At 47.2% G+C, this 24,103-nt stretch overlaps 2 protein-coding genes across 2 annotated transcripts in view; one reads left to right on the top strand and one right to left on the bottom strand.

Annotated features, from left to right (window-relative positions):
• tgfbr3 (transforming growth factor, beta receptor III) overlaps nt 1-6,646 on the bottom strand; it is a 65,679-nt gene extending 59,033 nt beyond the window's left edge. Inside the window, exons 1-2 of the mRNA XM_048989067.1 lie at nt 6,447-6,646; nt 439-573 (exon numbers count right to left, since the gene is read on the bottom strand). Coding sequence (XP_048845024.1) covers nt 439-499 — 61 coding nt within the window. The 5' untranslated portion in view covers nt 500-573; nt 6,447-6,646. The remainder of the gene's footprint in view (nt 1-438; nt 574-6,446) is intronic.
• Nucleotides 6,647-15,444: 8,798 nt separating this feature from the next.
• ephx4 (epoxide hydrolase 4) lies at nt 15,445-22,867 on the top strand. The gene is made up of 7 exons (XM_048990038.1): nt 15,445-15,881; nt 16,684-16,769; nt 19,053-19,210; nt 19,452-19,580; nt 19,995-20,098; nt 20,781-20,929; nt 21,895-22,867. The coding sequence occupies exons 1-7, from the start codon at nt 15,639-15,641 to the stop codon at nt 22,142-22,144; spliced, it is 1,119 nt and encodes a 372-aa protein (XP_048845995.1). The 5' UTR covers nt 15,445-15,638; the 3' UTR covers nt 22,145-22,867.
• The last annotated feature ends 1,236 nt before the right edge of the window (nt 22,868-24,103 follow it).

Genomic DNA, 24,103 nt, shown 5'->3' with positions numbered 1-24,103 from the left:
GTCTCCCTCACACCATCCACGATTCTTTTCAAAGGTAAAGTGCAGGTTAATTGGTTTTATGTATTTTTACTTTATATTTTGTATTAATCATTTTTATATTAGTATATTTGGGTTGTGGAACGAATCATCTGAGTTTCCATTATTTCTAATGGGAAAATTCGCTTTGATATACGAGTGCTTTGGACGTTTCCAGAACAAATTATGCTTGCAAACCAAGGTACCACTGTACCTTCTCCAAATGATGCCGTCATCAGTATATCAAGATACGTTTGAAGACTTAGACAAAAGCCACTCCCAGCACTTTTCAAATAGAATGTTTGTGAATCCACATACCAGCCGCTACAATAAGGAATGCTTTATAATCATTAACATCTCTGGGTTAGAACGACTCCAAAAATTCCGGAGGTGCTAACAAATCAGAAGCGGTCCAAGTCTTACCTGCAGTGGTCAAGGGGCAGAGGCTCTGGAGAAGGAACAGGACGAGAAGGCAGTTGGCCATTCTGTTAAGGCTATGGTTGTCTCAAGGTGCAAGGATGAAGAACCTCCTGTGGTCTTTCACTCTCAAATCCCCGTCTGTGGAAGAACAGAAAACTCTTCACTACCTAAGACAATCATCAACTCAACCTCATACGCAAAAGGCAACACAACTGACGCTCTGAGTCTGGAGATAAAGTTCACAATCCAGTCATGTGACCTCTGTGGTGGTCGGTGGACTTCTGGGGGAGTCTGTGATGTCCGGGACGATGAACGATTAGTCCATCCTACTCAACTGAGCTTTTGAATGTCATTCTATTCTGTTGAGTTATTTAACAGTTAACGAATTACTCAGGGTTCTGTGGTAACCTTTAGGGCCACAACCTTAGGGCTGAAAAAGCCTTATAGCTGAGAGACACAGACATGTCCCACTGTCACCCCAGACATCCCTTCTTACTCTTTTCACCACCAAAATTCATTCGTGGTCCAGGCAGGTCACTGATGTCAAATTAAAGATATAACATTTTTCATTTACAGCAAAGGGCCCAGCCCTTGTTCTGAGCCAAAAAACTGCTAGCATTGATGAGTCACCAAATTCTTTCAATATTACTCTGGGACTGAAGTAAAACATACAGAATAACCAGTACAGTATCTCATTACCGATCGATTAATCACCACTCAACTCTGACTGAATATCAACAACCGAACAACGACACATCAACAGCACGTCAACAACACATCCCCAGCGGCCATTAGAGAATGTTCTTCCCATGTGAAGCATCTTAAACTTAGTCTGTCAAGAGCACACCGGGCACAAGAGACTGCTATAGCAACCTTAATAAGAAGCAGAATGGGGAATCCCACAGAGGTGAGGCGGACACGGACCAACCATGAACATGATTCCCAGCCACCAAATCAAGAACACAAGAATTCCCATGATTCAGCCCACACTTAAACTAGTTTGTGACTGAGCCAACCCCAGACAGACTTTTATACAAGGAGAACCCTCTCGTTCCTGAACACAGAGTTAAATTTAGCGAGCGCTAATCTGCCGATGATCCAAGATGGCCCCTGAAAAGAAGGGGATAAACCTTGTCGTTCTTGTCATTCTGGGGTGAGTGCGACCTCTGGCCCTTCCAGCTCAGATGGGCTGGTCACCTCTTGCGGACCGCTGACGAGATTATCGCCGAAACACTCATTGTGAAAGCACCGGTTTAGCTAATGACACCATGCTAAGCTCCCCCTACACCCCAGAAAGATGCTATGGATCCTATGGGTCACCATTTCAGTCCCGTGTTACCGCAGCATTTTAGCAGCCGTCCTCAAACGGCATGGCTTTCAGGAGAAGGAATTAGGGAGGGGTGTGAAAACGTGGCGTGTGTTCACCCCACGGGGAGGAGACAGCCGAGGAGGTCGGGGCACAGAGGCCTAGAGGCAAGACAATAAACAATGGGCAAGGCGTGCGGGAAAGCCGTCCAAATTACACAAAGGGCGGCGCTAAAAGCCCTGACATCACGGTCAAAGCCGCGTCCAATGAGCAGGGCGGCCGGGGAACGGCAGTGATGTCAGTGCAGGCCAAAGCAGCACCAAGCAGCAGGAGTGCCACTGCGGGGGGGGGGGCGTAGCCACTGCGGACAAAGAGCCTTTTACGCACTGACAGCTGCAGGAGATAAACGGGGGTTTTGGAATATCTTGACAAATATTGCACTTCCAAGCACAGAGGGTGGGGGGGGTGATTCATCGTTCACGGGGGTTAGCCCTGGGGGATCCAAACTGCAGAGCAAGGGATTTTCGGGGCTAAAATATGGAGGGGGGCATCCTTATCACCCCCTTCTTCAGACTGAAATTGAAAAACCTCAATAAATGCCCCCCCGACTCCAGCAGAGGCCCTCTGGATATATTAAAGAACCCAGGGGCACGAGAGCGAATCTTGGTGTCATGGGGGGGGGGGCCTCCATTACACATCTCACAGGGGACAGGGGGTGGAGAAACCAACAAGCGTGTGGCTCAGTGGGCTAAGCCTGTGTCCTTGTAATCAGAAGGTCGCAGGTTCGAACCCAGCCTCAGCACGTCTGCGGCTCCTTAAGCAAGACCCTTAACCCCCAGCTCCCTGGGCGCCGCTGCGGGTGGCAGCCCGTACTCCACAAACAGCAAGTTGAGGGAGGTGTAAAGATAATTTCCCTACAGGGGATCAATAAAGTATCAATTACTGTCCTGTTTCAATATACGATTTTAAAGGCTGGAATAAAGGGGTTCAGAGCCCCAGTCCGGCTGTGCAGAGCAAATGCCCCAACATCGGCAGAACACGGGCCGCACACAACCCCACACCGCTCAGTCTGGGATCCACATCAGACCCAAACTCTCTCCAACTGCACAGAAGTATTAACTGCCATGGGGTACTGATGAGGTGGAGTATATAGGCAGGTCATCAGGCCGGGCCGGAACAGAATAAAACCAGTGCTCCGGCGATCCATGGCCCACAGGGAAGGAGAAACAGAAGAACCCCAGGCCACGCATCAATGGAGTCGTTTTTCACGAGGCCCCATTATGAAAACAAGTGGCTAAACATTATCAGAGGCAAAGAAGAGAAACCCGGGTCCAAGGTGACCTGGAAGCAGGTGGCCAGACGTTCTCCTCACTTTGAGGTCTAATCTTTAGGGTCCCACCTCTAGACTCAGCTCGGGCAACTTATGTCATTTATTATTACGGTATGGAGTTATAAAACAGGAAACAGGCCAGATATTCCAGCCCCCGCCTCTCCCAACCACGGCCTGGGTTAAGAACACCTGGCCAAGAGTTAGCCCCGCCCCCCAGTCGCAGGTACGGGGGCCTCTCACCCGTCTGAAAAAGAGGCCAGAGCCTGTACTGCGGCCCCGCGGGGGACATTAATCAAGCACAGAGTGCTTTTTCATAAATAACCGAGGGGCCCAGCCTAAACAACGCAGGGATGTCATGTGTTTATAAGAGCGGATCTGCTCCTCCGCTCAGGGCCTCCTTGGAGTACTCCCTCACTGCGAGTGACCTCACGCCCGGCGCACAGACACCAGCGGCCAGCTGCGAGGGACCCCTGCAGAGCGCCGCAGCACCGCGTGACTCGCGCACGCACGCACGCACGCACCCCCACACTCCTGCGCTCAAGCCTGGCATGTGCCCTGCCTCACTCTGACACACTGCTCAAGCGAAATAAAGCTGTGACTGTCCCTTTAAAAACCCAAGTGGGTGCAGATGTACGTCCGCATGACGATAAACAGGCACATTCAGGTAAGCGCAAGCATTAATGCTGTCCCAGCATGCAGGCCGGTTGCTAGGCAACACCATCTTCGTCAACGTGCCGTCGATTGGCCAATCGGCTCTTCTGGAGCTTTCCGCTCAGGTGCGCTCGCCGACTGCCATCCAAGGGTGTGACTCAGCCCATTTGGCTGCCCGCCACAGATCCATCCGTCATCAGCAAAATCAAACCGGGGATGAGTGTAGTGACAGCAAGCACGCCACATGACATTAAATAAGTTTACAGCGGGCCCGAGGGGTACAGCTACGAATCCCAGTCAGAACGCGGCTGACATGACAGCAGCTTAGCTACAGAACAGGATGAAATAAATAAGGAAGCAAAGGTGGAGCACCGGAGCCCACATCCTCCCTGAGGCCTAAGCTCACATCTGTGGAACGGAGAAGGAACGATCAACACGCCACTTTCACACCCAAAACAAATATAAGCAACACACAAGCCCCTGTGGGCTGGACAGAACGCCTCCCCCCCACCCACCCTGCCATCGCCATCTCACATCCACCTTCGGAAAAAAAGGTATCTATTCAAATAAACATCCCAGAATGGACGTGTGTGTGTGGAGTGATCCTTCCCGAACCAACAGGGGGAGCTGGATGGAGGCGACCTATGACCGTAGAGCTGTAAAAATTATATAGAGGCAGCGAGGCTGAACTCGAGGGAGGCCATCATTTGGTTATTGTATGGGTCCATACATGTATGAAGTGTAAGTCTGCCCTCCCCCATTTTTGTGGAATCTTCCATTCGGGTTCACTCGCACACACGTGCTGCTCGCGACTTATCTGCAACGTGCATGTGCTTGGAACAGGCGGCGTGCATTTCCTGCTTTGAGAACCGCGAGCAGTACGAGTATGAACAGTCACGGCGATCACACCTGGCAGAAGCATCGATTACGCCCCTCCGAAAGCTACAAGTCAGAATAGGTTTATCCGCACACCGGTCAGGAATCTGAATACAGATAATCACGCAGTAAAACAGCAGAATGTGTCAGCTTCAGGCACGTTGGTTAGTCAGAAACAGATGAATGTTGTTAGAATTTCATGGGTTTTTGGCACATGCTGTTCAACTAGATACATCTAATTTGTTCTGGTTATGACACTCCGCCAAACAAACAAATCATGATCGGTCTCAGCGGCCCCATGAAACGGCTTAATAAGAATTTGTCTCATGCCGGTAAATTAAACTTCCTGTGGCACATAAAGCCACTTATCTGCAAAGACATTTGGGCGCAGTGGGTCGCCTGCATTATGTGCAGCTATTTCGAGAATATTATCAGCAAACATGCTGAAATCTAGTGACACCGTTCGTAACATCAAAAACCAGGCTGCCACGCGATTTTTAATGGGCTATATAGGCGCGTACACTTCACGCAAAAAGCAGAAAGTTGGTTTTTACTTTTGTACTCATCATGAAACGTCTGCATCAATATCTACATCAGAACTAAAGCATTACTAATTTGAGCACGTAAAAAACAAAACCTGGAGACACGCAGCCGTAACATCTCATATAAACGCTACCAGATGCGTTAAGACGGGCTTTGAATTGATAGAAAATAGTTGGCATGATATCTGGCTGTGCCAATCGTTGTCTTGGAGTTGCAAACAAAAAACACCCCTGCTAAACACTGCCAGGTGGCTGCTGCTTGTATGTGTGGGTAAGTGTGCAGGACGCAGCAAAATGCGCGTCTCTATCGCTGTCACACACGCGGCACCAAAACAGCACCGCATTTGTTTAATTGCTAAAATTACTTTGCGACGTATTTGCATTACAGCCACCTGTTTGACCTGTTGTCAACATTAAAAAAATTCTTTGCGTTCCAAATTTATGCATATTATTTTACAATAATAACTTTGGAATATATCTGTAATACGGCTTAAAATTTTATCTTGTCTGGTGGCTTTATTATCACGAACTGAAAATTATGTATAATCAGATTTTTCCTTCAAACGCGCACTGTAAGTAGAGCCCGATTTGACTCTAAGCAGGACATAACTTTCAGCGCTTATAACCGTGACGCTCAGCAAGTGCGATAAAGCGGCCACTCCGTGTCCCATTACACATTATGGTTCCACACACGCTAGCTATGCACTCACTTTCCCTGCTTTCTCTCCTCCAAAACTCAACAACATTTTTTTGCCGAAAGTAAAATGTCTTGATTAAGAAAAACGTATCCCCCAGTTAAAGGAACCGTACGCTGTATTTACAGATAACCTGACATGGGTGTAAAAGTCATCAGACTGTGCCGCCAGTTAAAAAGAGATGGAGGGATGGAGTCGCCACTTCTGAATGTCATATTCATCCTAGAGGCAAAAATGCCTTCACTGCTGCCCCGTAACCACCCCCCGTGCATAAATACTGGCCCGCTGTCACTGCAGTAATAATTAACATTTAATACCTAATAATGATCCCGTCCCGCTCTGGAATGTTCACCCGCACAACCTGAGCAAGCAGAAAGCGGAGCAAAAGCAGCCAAACGTGCAGTAAACACGCCTGCAGTGAAGTTACTCCTGCGAAGTAAACATGCAGTGAAGTTACTCCTGCGAAGTAAACACGCCTGCAGTGAAGTTACTCCTACACATCCTCCGCTTCTGTTTCACTCGCATAACTTTAAAAGCGCTGTTTTGCGTTTTTATTTAACTTTGTACACAGATTGCACTGGACACTGGCGTAATGCAGACGGCCGACGTACCCGTGAAGGCGAACTTGGTATCCCGCCCCGCTGCCTCAAACCTCGCCGATTTTACTTTTAATTTAATTTAATTCCGCTGGATTTGAGACGCTTGTCCGCAGCTCCTGCTAAGTATAACACTGCGCGGAAATGCCAGGTTACCACGCTGACGTCGGCGACTCTCCTGTCACCGAAAAAGTTGAAAAGTTTTTAAGCTGAGCCCTGAGTGATGAGCCGTGCCGAGGCGGAGCTTGGCAAGGGGGGGTGTGGGCCGCCATCACTCAAGCTGCGCTTCGGCTCTCATTGGAGCGAACGGCCAAAGGTGGGATTTCAACGTCCCAGAGTAAGACGGCGGGTTTGGCCACCTTATAGCCCGTCCCAAAGGCATTGCTTTGCGCCTGGCGGTACGCAATTGTTGCTCTTGGCGACCCAAATGAAAGTGGAATAAAATACTTTTCATTGCACTTGGTCTAACCCTCTGCAATCGGCTGCTTTTTGCATACGCCCATTCATTGCAAACTCGTGCTTTCTGTCGAGACTGGGGACTCGATCCACACTAATGTAATATGGTGAGACCCCATAAAAGCCCGCTGTCCTCCTTGTGGAGGGGAGCCATCGCGCGCTGATTTCACATTTAATTTCCCGGCTTCGCACGTGGGCGGAGATCAGCGACAAGGAATATATGAAAATAATGAACAATAAAGGTAAAATTGACGTGTAACCTTTCTCAGTGGATCTAATGTGTTCCCATAACATCTACTTCTGCGATGATACAGAGTGTCTGCTCGTAGTGTGAATTTATAAGAGCAGTAAATAACGTGTATGGGAAGTTTATCTCAAGCGGAGTTTATTTTGAACAAAATAGGGGAAAATGACAGAAATTGATCCAGGGCTCCTGTGGTCTCCGGTGTTTTGATATAATCGGCTTAATTCCCCATTGATTGCCAGGCAAATTCTGAAAATCCCTCTTCTGTTTCCATTTACATAATTTATGATTAACTGCGATCTAACGATGGGATTAAAGACGGTGAAAGGACGTGATAAAAAGTCACAGATGTGCCTGCGTTTTATTATCGCTTCATCTTTAAAAAAGGCGCAATTTTGCCTTATTGTTACGCGAGGAAATGAGTACTGCGGTTTGCGCATTATTTAACGCCAGTTAGTTAACTTTAACCACGTACACACACGCTCTCGCTCTCTCTCTCTCTCACACACACACACACACACACAGGTCTAATCTGGGACTCACCCCTGTGTGTTTTCAGATGAAGCTGTTGCCAGAGGTCCCCAGCTGGAGGTCTGAGCTCATGAGGCCCCAAAGCAGTATGGGGTATGGCATGGGCAGGCAAGCTGGGGGGTGTCTGTAGCTAAGGGTGGGTTTCTTGTTTCGGGACCCCCACTCAAAAAGTAATTTTGGGGCCCCTTGCCCTTACCGAAGTGGAGTGACTGTGGCCAAATGTGTGGTTTAAGTGATGCTGAACACTGCAAGTTACTTCCTCCTTCCCAGCATGCACTGCTATTGGATGGCTGCAAAGGCAAATTAGTTAATTTTTTTGTTTCTAGATACTTAAGTCTATGGTGCATATAGTTTTAAACTCTCTATGAGCTTTGTGTGTTTTGAAAGTCGGTGACTCTGTGCAGTGAGTCCCACTGTCTGACGTGCAGACGTTCCCAGTATCCGTCTCCATAATGGTACACACCGCGCTAGGAAAACACTTCCCTATCAAACTGGAAACTGTAACCGGCTTCTTTCCTCTTCATTAAGTCAAATGTTTATTCTTTCTTTCCATCAGGGGTGATATGAAAGCATTAAAAATAATCTATTGGTCTGGCCAGGCTGTCCCTGGGGGGCTCTGTCGAAATCGTGGTTTAGCGCTTGGGCTGGAGGCCACATTTTCGGAGGAAGGTCAGAGAGGACACACCCTATCACTCACACTGATGTCAGTTTTCCAGCCCCCCACCCTGCTGCCACTAAACTGATCTGGCCTGTGGCGCAGACTCCTTGTGGCAGCTGGAGGCCGGCCTGGCATGATATATGGCTTGAACTGGGGGGGGCGGCATCAGAGGATGTTTAGCTAGAACGCTCCGTGCCGAGTGCAGTCCTGTTTACTGCTTAGTGGCCTGTTGGTGTTTGCTCTGGTGGTGGACAGAATAGCGTGTTTGATAGAGGCGGGTTCAGCCCCGCACGCCTGCCTTTACCTCACTCCTGTTTACTTCTTGCCCTTTCAGCCAGGAGACAAGATTCTCACGCAAACTTTTTACTTTTAAAAGGCAGAAATAAAGAAAGCCATCGGTCCGGTTGTGTCTTTCTGGACAAACGCTTCTTCTTCTGCCTCTCCTTGGCTGGGCGGCTGTTTTCCGAACAGAAGACTGCATCTTTGAGGTGGCAAAATAGCAGGTCTTCGAAATGTCCTCAAAAAAATGGCAACGCTGCAAAGATGGGGAGAGCAGGAGGGAGATCTGGAGGTCAAAATGCAGATGGTCATGGGGTTCAGGCCCTAAGCCCCGCCACAAGAATATGAGAATATTAGACCAAGAGGCATGGGCCCCCCCTGCCAGGCATTCGGCGCGCCGCGCTAAAGCCGAGATGTTGGCCTCATGGCGGTGACCCGGGGACGCGTCGGCCAGTGAGAACGCTGCCGAGGCGCATGCCGGTCCCACCTCCAAACGAACAGGGGTCACTGTTTATTCTGGCCAGACCGTGCGAACATAAACTCGGGCACGAGCCAGTTCCAGAGTATCGGCTGAAAGCTTCAGTGTTTTCTTTTTCAATTTTCAATTTATGCACAAACAACGGTCGTCACATTTTTCCCTCTAGGGTGGCAATCAAGTTAGAATTTCGTAAATTCAGCGACCTGCTCAATCAGCAGACTCGCCCAGCGGCTGTGGCACAGAGAAGCTCAGGGGAAATGCAGGATGCCACATGTGGGTCTGCAGTAACTTCCCCTGGCTGGTTACTGTGTGCCAGGGCTGGGTTGGCACACACCACTGTGACCAAATCCACATTCAGAACAGCGGACCGACCGGGTCCCTCATCCGCTTCCACCCGCTGGATAGACGACAGAGATGTCAGCCAGCACAGGCTGCTTGGGCCACAAGCTGGGTCAGATCGCGGGGGGGGGGTCTTGTGGAATGTTCTAGGTGGGTTTGCGGGCCAGGATCCAGAGTTCCCTCTCTGCAGTCTCAGCTGTTTGAATGAGAGTCGGTGGTGCGAGAGGCTGTAAAACTGCGCCCCCTGGAGGAGAGGCAGCAGGGGGACAAAGGCCCTCAACAAGGATGTGATGGGGCTCACTTAACGAGCTGGGGGGGCTGAGAGGACAGTCAATGGAGATTTTCCAAGACAAACAAAGAGCAGTGTGACACAGCACCAGAACTCCCTACTGAATTCTTCATAAGAGAAACAGTTGAGGAGTCTTGGGGGAGGGCAATGACTTCAGCACCAAAGTCCTCCCCCAACATCCCTGGGGGGGGGGGGCACCCCAGGCCTGGGGTCTCAGGAACCTCACGCCAGGCCTCTGTCATCAACGTCAGAGTCATTCACGCACCCCATCCACAGAAATCCTCCAGCGGTCACTGCAGGAGCCATGACAGACTCGCTGAATGTGGCTTTATTTGGGATCTCAGGCATTAATCGGGAAGACATGAGTCCATGAGCACCGAGAGCTTCTGGGGTCAGAGGTCACAAGCGTGTCGCTGAGAGTCCAACACAGGAGATCCGGCTTGTGACTGAGCACGCAGAACGTAACCCACTAGGCTTGGGTCTACTGGACAACAGTCTATCGCTCTCCAATCCTGACAGCAGCAGGCTATTCAGACTGCAGAAATTATTGTGTATTGGTCTTGGAAACCAATTTTCCCCAATTTTGCAACAACGTTCTTCTTAAATCTGAGCTAATTTCACATTTTACATACTGAACTCCAATACTAAACTATTTGAGCCAACAGCTTTGCTGGATTTTTGTAGACATAAATATTATTAATAAAAAATCACGTCATACAACTTTACTCACAGAATCTGTCGGTTACGGCGACCACTGCCCCCTTGTGGCGACCTGTACTATGTACGCCTTCTTACCGGCATAGAGATGCGGAAACTGGTCAAATATTACTTCGTTTAATCTATATCAAGTCTTTCATTTAATTAATAATTAATGAGAATGTTCCCCGGTATAAAAAACCCATAATTCTATATTTTAGTATTTTGTAGAACAATCTCTCAAGTTTAGAATGACGTGGACGGTGTAATTGGTATATCTGAGGAGACACGGATCCCGGACACCAAGCCACAGAAATATCCGGTCCTGCTTCCTAACACAAAATCAATCAAGAAGCATTTCTCTCCAAAACACCACTCTATCCCTGTAATTTTATCAAGCATTCAGAGGACTTACTGGAATAAAAATTGTTGTCTACTACAAGTGCGTGTTTATACATATTTTTCTGTCTGTTTCCTGTTAGCAAGAAAGGGATTAAACAAATATGCCTGGTTTAATATACGATGTTTAAATGGGCCCCAGGTGTTCCAAACGACATCTTCAGGTATACGAAGGAAGATTATAGATAATATTGCAGCCTCTTTCTTCATATATTTCGTCAAATAAATTAAATAAAATACGAACCGTACTAATTTCCATTTGATTTTTATTGTCAGTCCTTGCCATAAACTCACAATGGTTTTGCCACAGTTTGCGCTCACGACGGATGATGTTTTAATAGTCTGGAGTGTTCTGTGCGTTCGGTCTTACATTACACACGGTATTCGCGATACCTCCATATAATATTCCTATTCTATTCCGCAAAGGTCCAAACATTTTTAGATATTCGAAATATCCAGTAGGATTCTTGAGACTTAAAATGTTTTCACGGCTGTGAAAATACTTCTTGTCCGTTTATGGCATACACTTTTAGCGAGGCATTTCTTCGCTGTCCTTGCAGCTGGAGGAGACGGCGGAGGAGTGCGAGGCTCCCGGCCAGGAGCAGCGCGTTGCCGCTCCGCTTCCGACGCAGACGCTCCCTGGTGACCAGTCTGCGGCGCGCTCTGCTAGAAACGTTATTGCGCACAAATAGGACTCTTTCTCCCGGCAGATTTATGGGATGTTTTCGAAAAGCCCACTACGCGCTGGCGTTGACTTCGTTCGCGTGTGTGTGTGTGACATTTTATTTAACCGCATTAAAAATCCAGGCGACAGTCGCTGCATGTTTTATTTAGGCTGCGTCTTGGCGGCAAACGCGTAATGTCACGGTGGCAGAAAATGCGGTGTTCAAATGTCCGCCTACACCTGTATTTTAAAGCTCTGTCACAATATTTTTTAATGGATTGAGTTACGATAATAACACCTCCTTAAATCAAGACCCAATATGTAAGTCCAAAAAATAGTATAAAAGAATAAGCATCCATTTCTCAGAAATGACCGCCTGAAGCTGCCATTGCAAGCAAACAGTCACATAAAATATTATTGTCTAATTGTCTTGTTAACTCCATAACCTGCGGTGACAGGGCCCGTAGTTTGTAATCACTTACCTGGGCCACGTGGAGTCGCTGGGTTTGATCTTTCGTGCAACTAAAACTGATTGATCAGTATTGAAAATAGTTTTGTTTCCTTTTCCTTTGCTTAAGAAATGCAACATTGTATGTTAAAGTGACTGCTGATTTCTTTTGACAACTTGCATAAGAGCGTATCCATATTTTACAAATTAGCTCATCAAATCTAATAGAAAAACTGTAGTTGTTGACGTCAGTAGGCTATCCGTTGAAAGAATGGTGCATTTTCTCTTAAAAAGATTGTTTGTGGTAGTACATCACTTGAAGTAATGTTTTAATTTAATGTAGTCATTCCGTGTCTTAGCTATTCGATTACAGTTTAGATATAAGAATGAATTACATCTGCAAACTAGCGTTTCGTTGCTAACTTCTGTCGGCTGGGTTTTGAGCTGCGCATCGACCATTACAAAGCCACGTCATCAGCTTGCCAAGTTCAGCCAAGTGGTATAACGCGGGGTTTAAAGTTCCGGGGAGCCTCGCTGTCTGAAGGCCGCCCTGGGGACTGAATCGGCTCCGGTGCCCCTCAGAAGTCTCCGTCAGAAAAGTGAGAAGCAAAACTTTCACAGGGGGTTAGAATTCTCCTCAGTGATTAATATGACAGAGGGCCACTGTATTTTCTAGGTCTGCTTTTTTATTATTTGTACATTGTGTTACTTATTTACTTCCTGTCGTTTCTATTTGGGTCCGTTATGGAAAATCATTTTATTTTACTTTACGTCTAACTGTATTACTAGTATCTGTCAAAGAGAAACGTGAATGTTTAGAGTGTGGACGCCACCCAGTGGTTCAAAAATAAAGCTGCATGCATATCGAAAATAGGAAAAACCCATTGATCGTAACCATTCCGGAAATATTCAAAACATTACAAGGGGCTTTATCATCTTTTGCTATTTGACTTCTTTGTTGATAATAATAATTATCAGAAAGTCATCAGAAACAAATTTTCAAGCCAACAAATACATAAAATATAGAATCCACACCTCCTAGACCAGTGGTTCTCAAACTCGGTCCTCGAGACCCACTGCCCTGCTTGTTTTCCAGCTATCCCTGCCCCACACACTGCTGATTACCTGGATCAGGTGTGTTCAGTCAATCAGAAGCTGAAGGACAGCTGGGACTTGTGTGTGGGGCAGGGATAGCGAAGTTAGCTTGTAATTAGCCATGTCTCTCTGATGTAGCAGAACTGAATAGGGACCCACTACTCCGGGTTTATTGGGCAATTTCTTCACTATAATATTTGCTTGTCTCCTGAATTCTATTATTTCTGTAATTTCAGAATTAATTTTTCGTAAGTTAATACGGCTTCTTCACTAGTTATAAAATAAAAATCAGCCACGGGCGGCATGTGCATTGGTCAGCACTGTCGCCTCACGCCTGTGGGACCAAGTCTCCGCCATGATTCCGTGGGTGCGGAGTTTGCATGTTCTCCCCGTGTTGTCGTGGGGTTTCCCCGCGCACTCTGGTTTCCTCCCACAGTCCAAAAGCATGCTGATGTTAATTGCAGTTACCAAATTGCCCATAGGTGTGCATGTGTGTGAATTATGCGTGAGTGTACCATGCGATGGGTCGGTGCAACGTCCTGGGTTATTCCCTGCCTTGCGCCTATAGCCTCCGGGATAGGCTCCGGACGCCCTACGACTCTAAATAGGATAAGCGATTTCGGAAGATGGATGGAAAAATCAGTCACTTCATACAAGCAGTACGACGATTGAGAAATCCTAACCCTTTCGCGCCCCCTTGTGTTAAAATTGTACTTTTCACATCACCACTCAAACCACTATTCTTAATTTATATGATATATAAACTGGAGTAATTCCGAAACTAGCCAGGAGAGATAATGTGCGCGTACTGGCCAATAAGACCCTTACACTTACATTTGCACACTTCTCAAACTTTGGGTACATTCCAGAAATATGGCTGAAAATAATTTGGTTGAAAGAATTGGTCTTTGGAATGAAATAAATGTATATAACTTGGAAAAGTCCATCTTCCATTCTGGACAGGTAACCATATAAGCAATTGAGTAGGTGAGTAGTGAGTATGTGAGTAGTGAGTATGTGAGTAGTGAGTAGGGCCTCACGTTAAATGTATTTTTATAAGTGAAAATTGGCGACAGCTCATAGCACACATCTGGCCAGACTTTTAGTGGGGTGGGCCGGACCCCCACCTCAAGTGCTAACCAGTACATAACCTGCAAGGTCACATAACATTCTCTCTACGTTCCTCACTGGACACACACTCTCCCCGGCCGACACAACTGTCCCCACACTCTGAGACATCTGATCCTCAGTGAGGGTGCAAAGCCATCACAGGAATGGAGATAAGACCCGCCTCCCTGCTGTGATAAATGCAGACGGACTGTCGAACCTGCCTCTCTCGGGTTAGCCGGTGGCAGTGCCCCATCCGTCATGGTTTGAGTGCCATTGTAACTACAGGATATTAGACTTGGATGGGAATCCTGACTCCAACCTCGGAACACTGCTGCGCGACACAACACTTCCACAATTCCTTGTAAGATTTGGCAAAGGAGACTTTTGCAAGGAAAACCCTTCAGTATAGAGTGCCCAGAGCCTCCCCAAAGTCCCACAGCATTACCCAAGGCACTGTGACTGCTACCGCATCAGCGACCGCCACTCTAGGTGCTTCATTTCTATACCCGACGTTAGCGGCTCCCCGAAGCTCCATCTTCCCCACCCAGTCTGCTCCCAGCCCCACACACAGCCCCTCATTTCCCAGTCCAACATCACACGATGTGCTCTCCAGGACTTCGGACATTTTGCAGTGTGAAGTTCAGACAGATGGCCTCTTCTGCACCACGAACCTTTGGACCCAGAATCATGCTGAGTTCTAGATTTGCAGCTTTGGATCACAACAGACAGAGATGGATTTGTTTGTAGGAATACGTGTTGACATGTGGGGTAAGGATGACTGATGCAGCATACGTACATCTATTTCCAATAACCACTTTTCCTATTAGCGACGTCCCAATGGTAGGAGAAGCCTCGGGAAACCGAGAAAAACAAATAAATCACTGCAAGTGCTTCAGAACGTGCTTCTGGTTCTCCGAGATGTTACAGAAATCCATAATGTGAATTCATCATTCATCCGGGGCAAAGGTCTGGCTCTTTCCCATACACAAGTCACTGTAAAGAACGCCTTCCCATAACTTAAAAATATATCAGTTTTAAACAATTGTCTTGCAATCTTAAATCATTTATTGCTTTTCATTTTCAAAGATAGGCCTAAACGACTGGAAGGATGAATGGACGCAGAAAGGGGATTAAAATGTTTCTATTATATTAATTATTAGTAGTACTAGTTATAGGGGTAGTAGTATTAATATATTTTTCCTGAGACTTGCGCATGTTTCTGATTAACACCGCCTGTATTCGAGGTTATCATAAATACTGGTTAACTCCCTTATCTTAAGGGTTTAATTTCATGAACCTGCAATCGCAATCCACCCCCACCCCCATCCCCATACACACACGCAGGCGTAAATCCTGACGTCTGACTCGAGTTCATGTTGCGGGGGTCTCGGTCCGCGCTGGGGTGTCATCGGGCGGACGGCGCTGCCTCCGTCATGCACTTTCAGTCGCCGTTAACCGCTTAACGGAGCGAAAATCGTCCGGCGACGTGACGCGCGCTGTTTTGCACACCGTAGCGTAAAGATGGCGAAGCTGCTCCGCGGCTTGCTCATGTTTACGTTCACGTTAACGGGCAAAATCAAAGGCATCGGCTTCTGGTCCCTGATCTACAGCTATTGTGCGCTGTGCACCTGCTGTGTGCTGCTTAAACTTTGCTGGAACGCGATTGCGAGGCCGTCTCGGGCATTTCATTGGAAAATCCGAGAGACTGCCCCTGCCTGTCTCAACGACACGTCCTTGGGAACCCACTGTTATGTCAAAATAAAGGTAAGGCGCTCCTCTCGCTCCTTTCATTGCGTGTTTGTGCTTGGAGTGTCCCTCCCCCGCGATCTCGGAGGGTGAGACTGGAGCGGCCCCCCGATCTTTGTAACGCAGTCACCTTATTTCCAACGCGGTACCAGTCTGTCCCCCTGTATTTCGTGTATTGATTACCCAGCTGGTGCTGAGGACAGCTCCTCGCCCCCCCGTTCCGAGCGGTCCCCTTATATCGGCTGTATGTTGGCTTTGCTCTCTATGCTGTTACGGGAAAGTCGCGGCTCCTGTAGTTTTAATCTCGGTCCGCTGTTCCAGCGTCGATTTTACTGCCTTTACATCTATACACGTACGCAAGATACGACTCCTAAAATGCAAAGCAGTAGTGCATTTTATGGTCGATGTATTATGATTGGTATTAAATATTTTTGAAAATATATTTAGCATTAAATTTGGGCCCCTATATGAATATGTAGCATTAACCCGTATTTTGTTCTTCTCGCCTTATTTGGTGCCTTGATACCAGTAATTAGATATTGGCCGACTGGAGCAGCAATTAGCTTGGACTGCTTAACCATCGGAACGGAAACCCCCAGCTTTAACCTAAACATGTTTAAATTAATAAATAGAAGGTTGCACGTTTTCATGCTTCATAACAATATAAGGCGGTGCGGAGGCTTGGCGCACCGCGTGACCTTCAACTCGGCGATGGGCGATCTGGTTCAGACTTGTGTGGAATTAAAGAAGCCAAAGTTTTTGTTTTACACATAATGCAGCGTACTGACACGCGTGTTCTTTCCCCCTTCCTCAATCCCAGGAATCTGGCCTGAGATTCCACTACGTCGCGGCAGGAGAGCGGGGAAAACCTCTCATCCTATTTCTCCATGGTTTCCCCGAGTTCTGGTAAGACATTACACAGGCACAGATACAAAACAGAGGCGCTGTAAAGGGGAGATAGATTCTACGGCCCCCTAAAATTGGAAACATAATTGCATTGGTTTGGAGACTTAAAATGAAATGCTTTCACGGGGCGCAAAACCTCTAGCGGTGCCCCTGCTTCAGTATAATAAGAACAAGATCCACAATACATCCGCCCTTATTATAGAAGCCTAACACATCTTTCAGTTTTGGAGAAATGAAGCCAAATGCAATATAATTGTCTCTATGAGTTTTTGTAGGATTTTAAAGTCCCATCTTGGTCTTAGTATCAGGTTTTGAAAGATGTGACAGAAACCAGGGCTGCATGTGATCTAGAAACACAACCCCAAAGTGGGCTTTGGTTAGTCCCAGTTTATGTTAGTTGCTGTTTTTTAGGAGCTGATTACACTGCACTGACATACTATCCCCTGGGTGTGTTTGTGCTCTGTTTGGCTAGAAACCTTTGTCTCCCAAAATGTCTTCAACAGAATATCAATAGAGTCTAATTAATAGTTTATTTGAATATGATGTTTATTTTGATAACAATTACAAAATCCAGGGCTGACATCGGACTGAAATAATCAGCTGAGATTCCATCAGAGATCCCAGTTTTGTATGTTTACTTTCTAGAGTAACCCTAAGCGGATCTAGGTATCGGTACTAATATAATTTGATTGGTATTAATTTGCTGCCTGGATATTTAACAGCCAGTCATCTTGTGTAGAATCAACCGCGGTATTTGTGTATTCTCTAGAAAGAATGGATCCCAGTAGCCATATTAAGCTAATCGTTCTTTATGTGGCTCATTATTAATTAAACGTTTTCTACGAAATGGACAGAATAAGTGGCGGGACGAAGATGGTTGAGCAAACAGGAAGCGCCTGAGAGCTGGAGGGCATGTGAGTGTAGCGCAAGCTAAAATCCTGGGTTTAATCGGAGCTGGGTAAGATTTTAACAACTCTGAGCTATTAGTTAAGTTCTCCTTCCAAACGAGCTTGATGGGCTGAATGACCTCCTCTCCTTTGTAAACGTATGTTCTTATGAGGTTCGAAACGGTCTGACCCTCGGGTTCGAGGGTGACGGTTGTGCGTTGATGCCAGGCGATGGGCGCCATAGTGATTAGCAGATTCCACCTTACTCATCTCCCTGATCCTACGGTTTCCACGTTTTGCCGGTCGCTCTCTGGTCCACAGATGGTGACGCTGATTCTGCGATCCTGGCTAGTGCACATGTATGTAGAGATCGGCATGTAGGGATATCCGAGAGGAAGTCTGTAGGGGTACACGTGTAGTCAGGATTCTCACTCTGCAGAAGCTCGACACGTGTCCTTCTCTTTTATCCACAAGGACGATGCTCACCGTGTCCCTACTGCAAAGGTCACCGCGGTCACAATTCTTGTCTCCATGGCAACCGCGACCTCTTCAAAACTTCTCTTTCGTGCAATTTTGCACCTAATTCCAGACTGCAAGTTACCATCTTTGCAGCTCTCCATGTCCTTATTGTTTGTTCCGTGCTTCTCTATATTAACCTGGTAGTACAAAGGGCACCCAAGGAAGACAGAGAAGGGGCTGGATCTGGGTGCCTCTCTGATACAATGAGACTCAACAAACAAACAAACAAACTCATGCAGAATAGTGCAGTTTCTGAACATGAATTTATGCAAATGATGCTACTAGTGACTGAGTTTTTTTTTTTAAATCTTGGATTCCCCGACATTGTTGCCTCCATTTAATCACAAAAAGTTCTTAAGTAACTTGAGTTCTTCAGGCCGAAGCCCTGGAGCACTGACTTTATGTTTGTGCTTCGTGTCACTTGTGCTTTCAAGCGTCACTGTCATGCTGAGTCATTACTTACACTGCGGCATCTCCTGATCCCTTAAATCGTTAAGGAGAAGGTCTGAGAGGACGTTTGCAGCCACCGAACAAAGGTCAGGCCAGGTTTACCTGTAGGGGGAGGTTTCAGCCCAAACAATGACATTTGTAATCATGTGAATATATATCGGTAACAGTGAACAGCGATCTTACGAAATCACCAATTCTGGAAGATTAATAGTTGAATTATTAGGATTCAACAAACGTGGGATGAAAAAATCCTTCACCATGACAGAATTTTAGCGTGTTTCCCAAGCGGTCGACGCAAACTCTTTTGTCACAGTTGTTTCTGTGTCATGCTGGTGCACCGGCGTTGTCACCTGACCAGCTGGCTCCCACCTAGATAGGCACGCAGAGATGTCTCTTGCTTCCACTCCGCACGGCCTGCTTCCCGCAGGTTCTCATGGCGTCACCAGCTCCGGGAGTTCAAGAGCGAATTCCGGGTGGTGGCCGTGGACATGAGGGGGTACGGCGAGTCAGACCAGCCCACATCCACCGACAGCTACCGCATGGACTACCTGCTGGCCGACATCAAGGACGTGATGGAGTGTCTGGGTGGGTGCCAGGATCCGCACCAGCACGTCTACACCTGTGTAGCTCACCCCCATCTCCACACCTACCTCCACATCTCCGGGGGGCCATGAGAAACATGTTCTGATAGGTCTAGTGTACATCTCATAGTTCAGCTGCTTCTCAGTCTGGGCCACCTTCCAGAACAGAGGTCACCCTCAGCTTTTATGGTCCACCTTGTCGTTCCTCTCTGCCCTGACACACCCCCTTGTTTGGCTGCGACTAGGCTATAACAGATGCATCCTTGTGGGCCATGACCTGGGTGGCTTTCTGGCCTGGCTGTTCGCCATCCACTACCCCGAGATGGTAACCAAGCTCATCGTCCTGAACTGCCCCCACCCCTCCGTGTTCGCAGGTATGTTTTCACGCGCTTCAACCTACGTGATCGCAGCTGCTCATGCAAGCGATTATTCAAGACGTCATAATTTTTGAGACGAAACCTGATAAATGTTGATGCAGACCACAAGCTGTAAAACGAGGACATTCAGTTCCTGAGTCTACCAAATATTTCCCTCCAAAAACCCATTTTTGATGTTTCCATCCCCTTTATTTTACGGTAAATAATGGCAGTGGTGGGGGTTATATGACCAAAGGGATTTCACTGATGTCATTGAGTACATGTGGATGTGTGTTTGTATACACAAAAATGTGCCAACTGGACGTGAGCTGAAAACAAAGTCCACGGCGGGCGATCATTAACTCGGCCGAGGCCAAAAGGCACAACAGAAATGTCCCCCGCCGCCCCACTTGGACCGGTCTGTCATTTCAGATTACACCCCCCGACACCTCAGCCAGTTGGTCAAGTCCAGCTACATGTTCTTCTTCCAGTTGCCCCGCCTTCCCGAGCTGGTCTTCTCCATGCACGACTTCAAGGTGAGCGGTGTGTGGCGTGCCCCCAGAGGTTTCCATGGAAACAGACCAAGAGATCCAGGCCCCGATTTTTTTTAAAAAGGCCCCCTTTCACTAAACAGTGCACACACACACGGTACCAGTCTTTCATTTATTTGTTCTGCATGTTTCTTCATTCGTCCCTGACCCCCAGAAGCACGTAAGCAAAGGTAGCTATTTCAAGGGCAACGTTATAATTAAAATAGGTTTGTGACGCCGCGTGTTTGCAGAGCGCGGGGGACGTGGTTGCAGGGCTCCCATCAACGCCAATGGAAAGCGCTGTCAGTGCACACACAGCCTGAATGGAGGTCCTTGTGCGTTTGCTTTGGGAATCCTCGCTCTCTGAGTACGTGTGATGGGAAATGCCGGGGGCAGCCCACGTGCTGCTCTGACCGTTAGGCACTCAGCTCCAGCTCTCAGTCCCAGAATGGGGGGGGGGGCAAGCACGCATGCAGGGTCCAGGTCCAAGGTTGATGTTAAAGGCCTCGTACAGTCTCTCACCCAGAGCCCAAAATCACCATGGAGACCAGCTGTCACTGTGACTACGGTGACGTGGCATGCGCATGTGGCCGGCCAGCAGCCCAGATAATCCAGATGCAAGGAATGGGGAACACGGCGGGTATTCACGGGCGTGACCCCCCACCACTGACAGTGTCTCCCCCTATAGGCTCTGAAAAGCCTATTCACCAGCAGCAGGACTGGGATTGGCCGGAAGGGCAGCGGGCTGACCAGTGAGGATGTGGAAGCGTACCTGTACTACTTTTCCCAGCCTGGGGCCCTCACAGGCCCCCTCAACTACTACAGGAACATGTTCAGGTGAGAGAGGCAGGGGGAGGGCATTACCCGCCCCGTTATTTGGCATGTATCACTTACTATTCCTATGGCACCCTCTGCTGGCGACATGCATCCTGACTGCCCTCTAGTGTTCCGCTGCAGTATTGCAAGATTCAAGCCTCCACAGGCACGTTACGATAAAAAGGCATGAGACGGAAGGTGCCTACAACTGGCCGTCTGGTAACATGCTCCCTATGACAGAGGGAAGCAGAGGAGATATTTCTTCCCACCATGAAAAATAACAAAACAATACATCCATTATCTGCCGCTTACCAAACATGTGACCATGTTTCAAGCCCTGTAACTGTATGTTTTACCATTTTAGGTCATGGATCCTCCTGGTCCTACAGCAACCTTTGAAGCTTATCGTTTTATACATTAACTAGCAGTTATTTATTGCAGTGAGTCCACTGTGGCGTTATTACAATTAACAGAATCTAAAACTATAACAACATTTTCATAAAATGATACAAACATTTAAAAGCTACAACCAAATGAAACTATAAATATGGCTTCCAAAACTAGATAAGATAAATGTAAAATGTAAAAACTGTTAGCATTTTTATATACTATTTAGTTAAAGTGATATTTCATGACCATTTGGAATTTCTAGAATATGTTTCGTCCATTTTGAGGACCTTGTACACGGTGGGTTCGTGCAAAATTCTCTAATGATCAGGCAAACTGAACTTTCAGTCTATCCCTTGAAGTTAAATTACAAAAATTAAAAAAGAAGCTAAATTATATAAAATGAAATAGAAATATGTCTTTAAAATAAAAATGAATAAAGCCACGCTGGACACCAACTAAAACTAAAAGTGGATTTCAAATGAAAATTGAAAATAAAATAGAAACTAGATAAAAAATAATAAAATGAAAGCTATGATAGCAGTGGTGCAGGCGGGGATCCCCCAGACATGCTGTGGCTGTCCGCTGTTTCCTACCAGCTCGCCGGCCCTGAGGAGGCGGGACATCCGGTGTCCCGTCCTGCTCCTCTGGGGGGAGCAGGACGCCTTCCTGGAGCAGGACATGGCGGAGCAGTGCCGCCTCTACATCCGCGGTCACTTCCGGCTTAACATCATCTCCGGGGCCAGCCACTGGCTGCAGCAGGACCAGCCCGACATCGTCAACACGCTCATCTGGACCTTCCTGAAGGAGGGCGAGAGCCGCAGGAGCTACAGACACTCGCTGGCTTAGGCGTCTGCCGCAGGCGCCCGTCAGAAAACGGACAAGACCCAACGCAGCACTGGCAGTGAGGACAATAGTACAGACTTACTTAATCATCAGTTAACAAGCACATTTTTATTGGAGTCGTCTTCATTTTTGGTTCGTTTTTTTTTGTTGTTTTTTTCCCGTGGCCTCAGTACTTGTAATTGAGCAGCTTACCAATAGGGAAAATCTCCCTGTCAATCGTATTGCATGGTGCCTTTGACTGACCAAGGTGGTCCTGACAAAAAAAAACAACAACACCCATTTGCGTGACTGAACCCGTGACAATCACCGTAGGCATCTGCTCCATTTCCCAGAGGTGAGATTATTCCCTGGGCCTGTTCTCTGGGACAGGACTGCGTGGGCTGCGGAGGAATTTCGGGAGACCCACCGGTACCCTTGTGAGGTTCCAGCAGAAGGGCGTGATCCTCTTCCCAAGCTCCGCACTTTCTTGTTAGCTGTGACAGGAGAATCTCATCTCCCCGGCCTTCTTGCTCTCTCTCTATCAGGTGATGTGTTCTCTTAATGAATGTCTTTACTGCTGCGTTTCATTTTCCTCTCTCTTTCGGTTACCTTGGCCTTCCTGTAATACGAGGTGATGGTTGAGTATCGTAAACTTCTTGTATTTGTCTGAACACGGCATTTATTATTTCAATGAGAATTGTTTTCATCGTTTTAATTTTCTAAACAAATAAACAGCAATGAAAATGATGTTCTCTTATGACGGTTGTAATATTTTTTGAGCCGGCTGGCATTATACAAGGTCACCTCGCCATCAGTCACCAAGACTTTGCATAAGGCTCTTACCTGTGAATTGAAGGGTTAGGGTTAGGTTAGGGTTAGGTTAGGGTTAGGTTAGGGTTAGGTTAGGGTTAGGTAAGGTGGGCTGCTTGGTAACCTATTCGAAGACTAGTAATCTGAGGAGAATGATGAATCTAATATCACAGGGAAATTTCGGCACTTCCTGGAAAACTCGGTCATCTACATGGAGATTATATTTGCAGGAAAATATAATCTCAGCTACCTCCGAGATTATAATCTCGGCTACCTCTCACTTGTGAAATGGCCAGTATCTACGAGGCCTTTGCTCCGCGACGCTACGTTACCGGTAGCTGATTGGATGGGCTCAGGAATCCAAATCTGGGCAAGAGGTGCTGGGCCGGTCACGGACTGACCTTACAAAACACAAGGAGGAGACCTGGCATCTGAAGCCATGATCAGGAAAGCCTGACGTCTATCTGACATCCTACCCTTTTGTTAGCTTTGCCATTAGCATGCGTGTGGCCGTCTGAGACCTGCAGGCACTGCTCAGTATTTGCACGCCGGTCCGTTCCGCAGAGGTGATCCTGAGGTTAACGATTCATTAAAGCAACAATGAAGCAGAGATATAATCAGCTGTGCTATAAAAATAACTCCAATTATCAATAATCTCCGACAAAGACATTACTGTAACACCGTCCGCCCGCTTTTCCTGGTGAGATTCGCGGATTAATATTATTACTGCATATCTTACTCGATATTTTCATTTGCTGGAGTAGCTGTGGTGGTCCCACAAAAGCAGCTCCTCTCTAGGGACATCAGACGCCCTCACAGTGCGAAAACAGCCCAAAAGCACAACTCCTCAGGCTTCGCTTATTAGTTCTGCTTTTGGGATTAAGACGGAGTGTGATGATTCTCGAGGAAGACGACTAGAAGCCTTTAACTGTATTAACCGTCGTTTCCTGTGTCTAAATAAACTTATTTTTCCCAGAGGTGAGACTGATGTTCCATTTACACAGACTTCTGAATAGATTTTACTATTTTTCTCCACAAAAAGCCAGTGACGAGACAACAGACAGGCTGCAGAGATTCGAATGTGTCTGAGCACTTGGCCTACAAGCGGTCGTACGATCTCCACAGTTTGTAATACGGAGACGCATTTTCTCTGCCATCCTCTGCATGAGGGAC

Source organism: Brienomyrus brachyistius, chromosome 21 (assembly GCF_023856365.1).
Source record: "Brienomyrus brachyistius isolate T26 chromosome 21, BBRACH_0.4, whole genome shotgun sequence".
Classification (NCBI taxonomy): Eukaryota; Metazoa; Chordata; class Actinopteri; order Osteoglossiformes; family Mormyridae; genus Brienomyrus; species Brienomyrus brachyistius.
The sequence above is the reverse complement of the archived record's forward strand: the minus strand, read 5'-3'. Positions and strand labels throughout refer to the sequence as shown.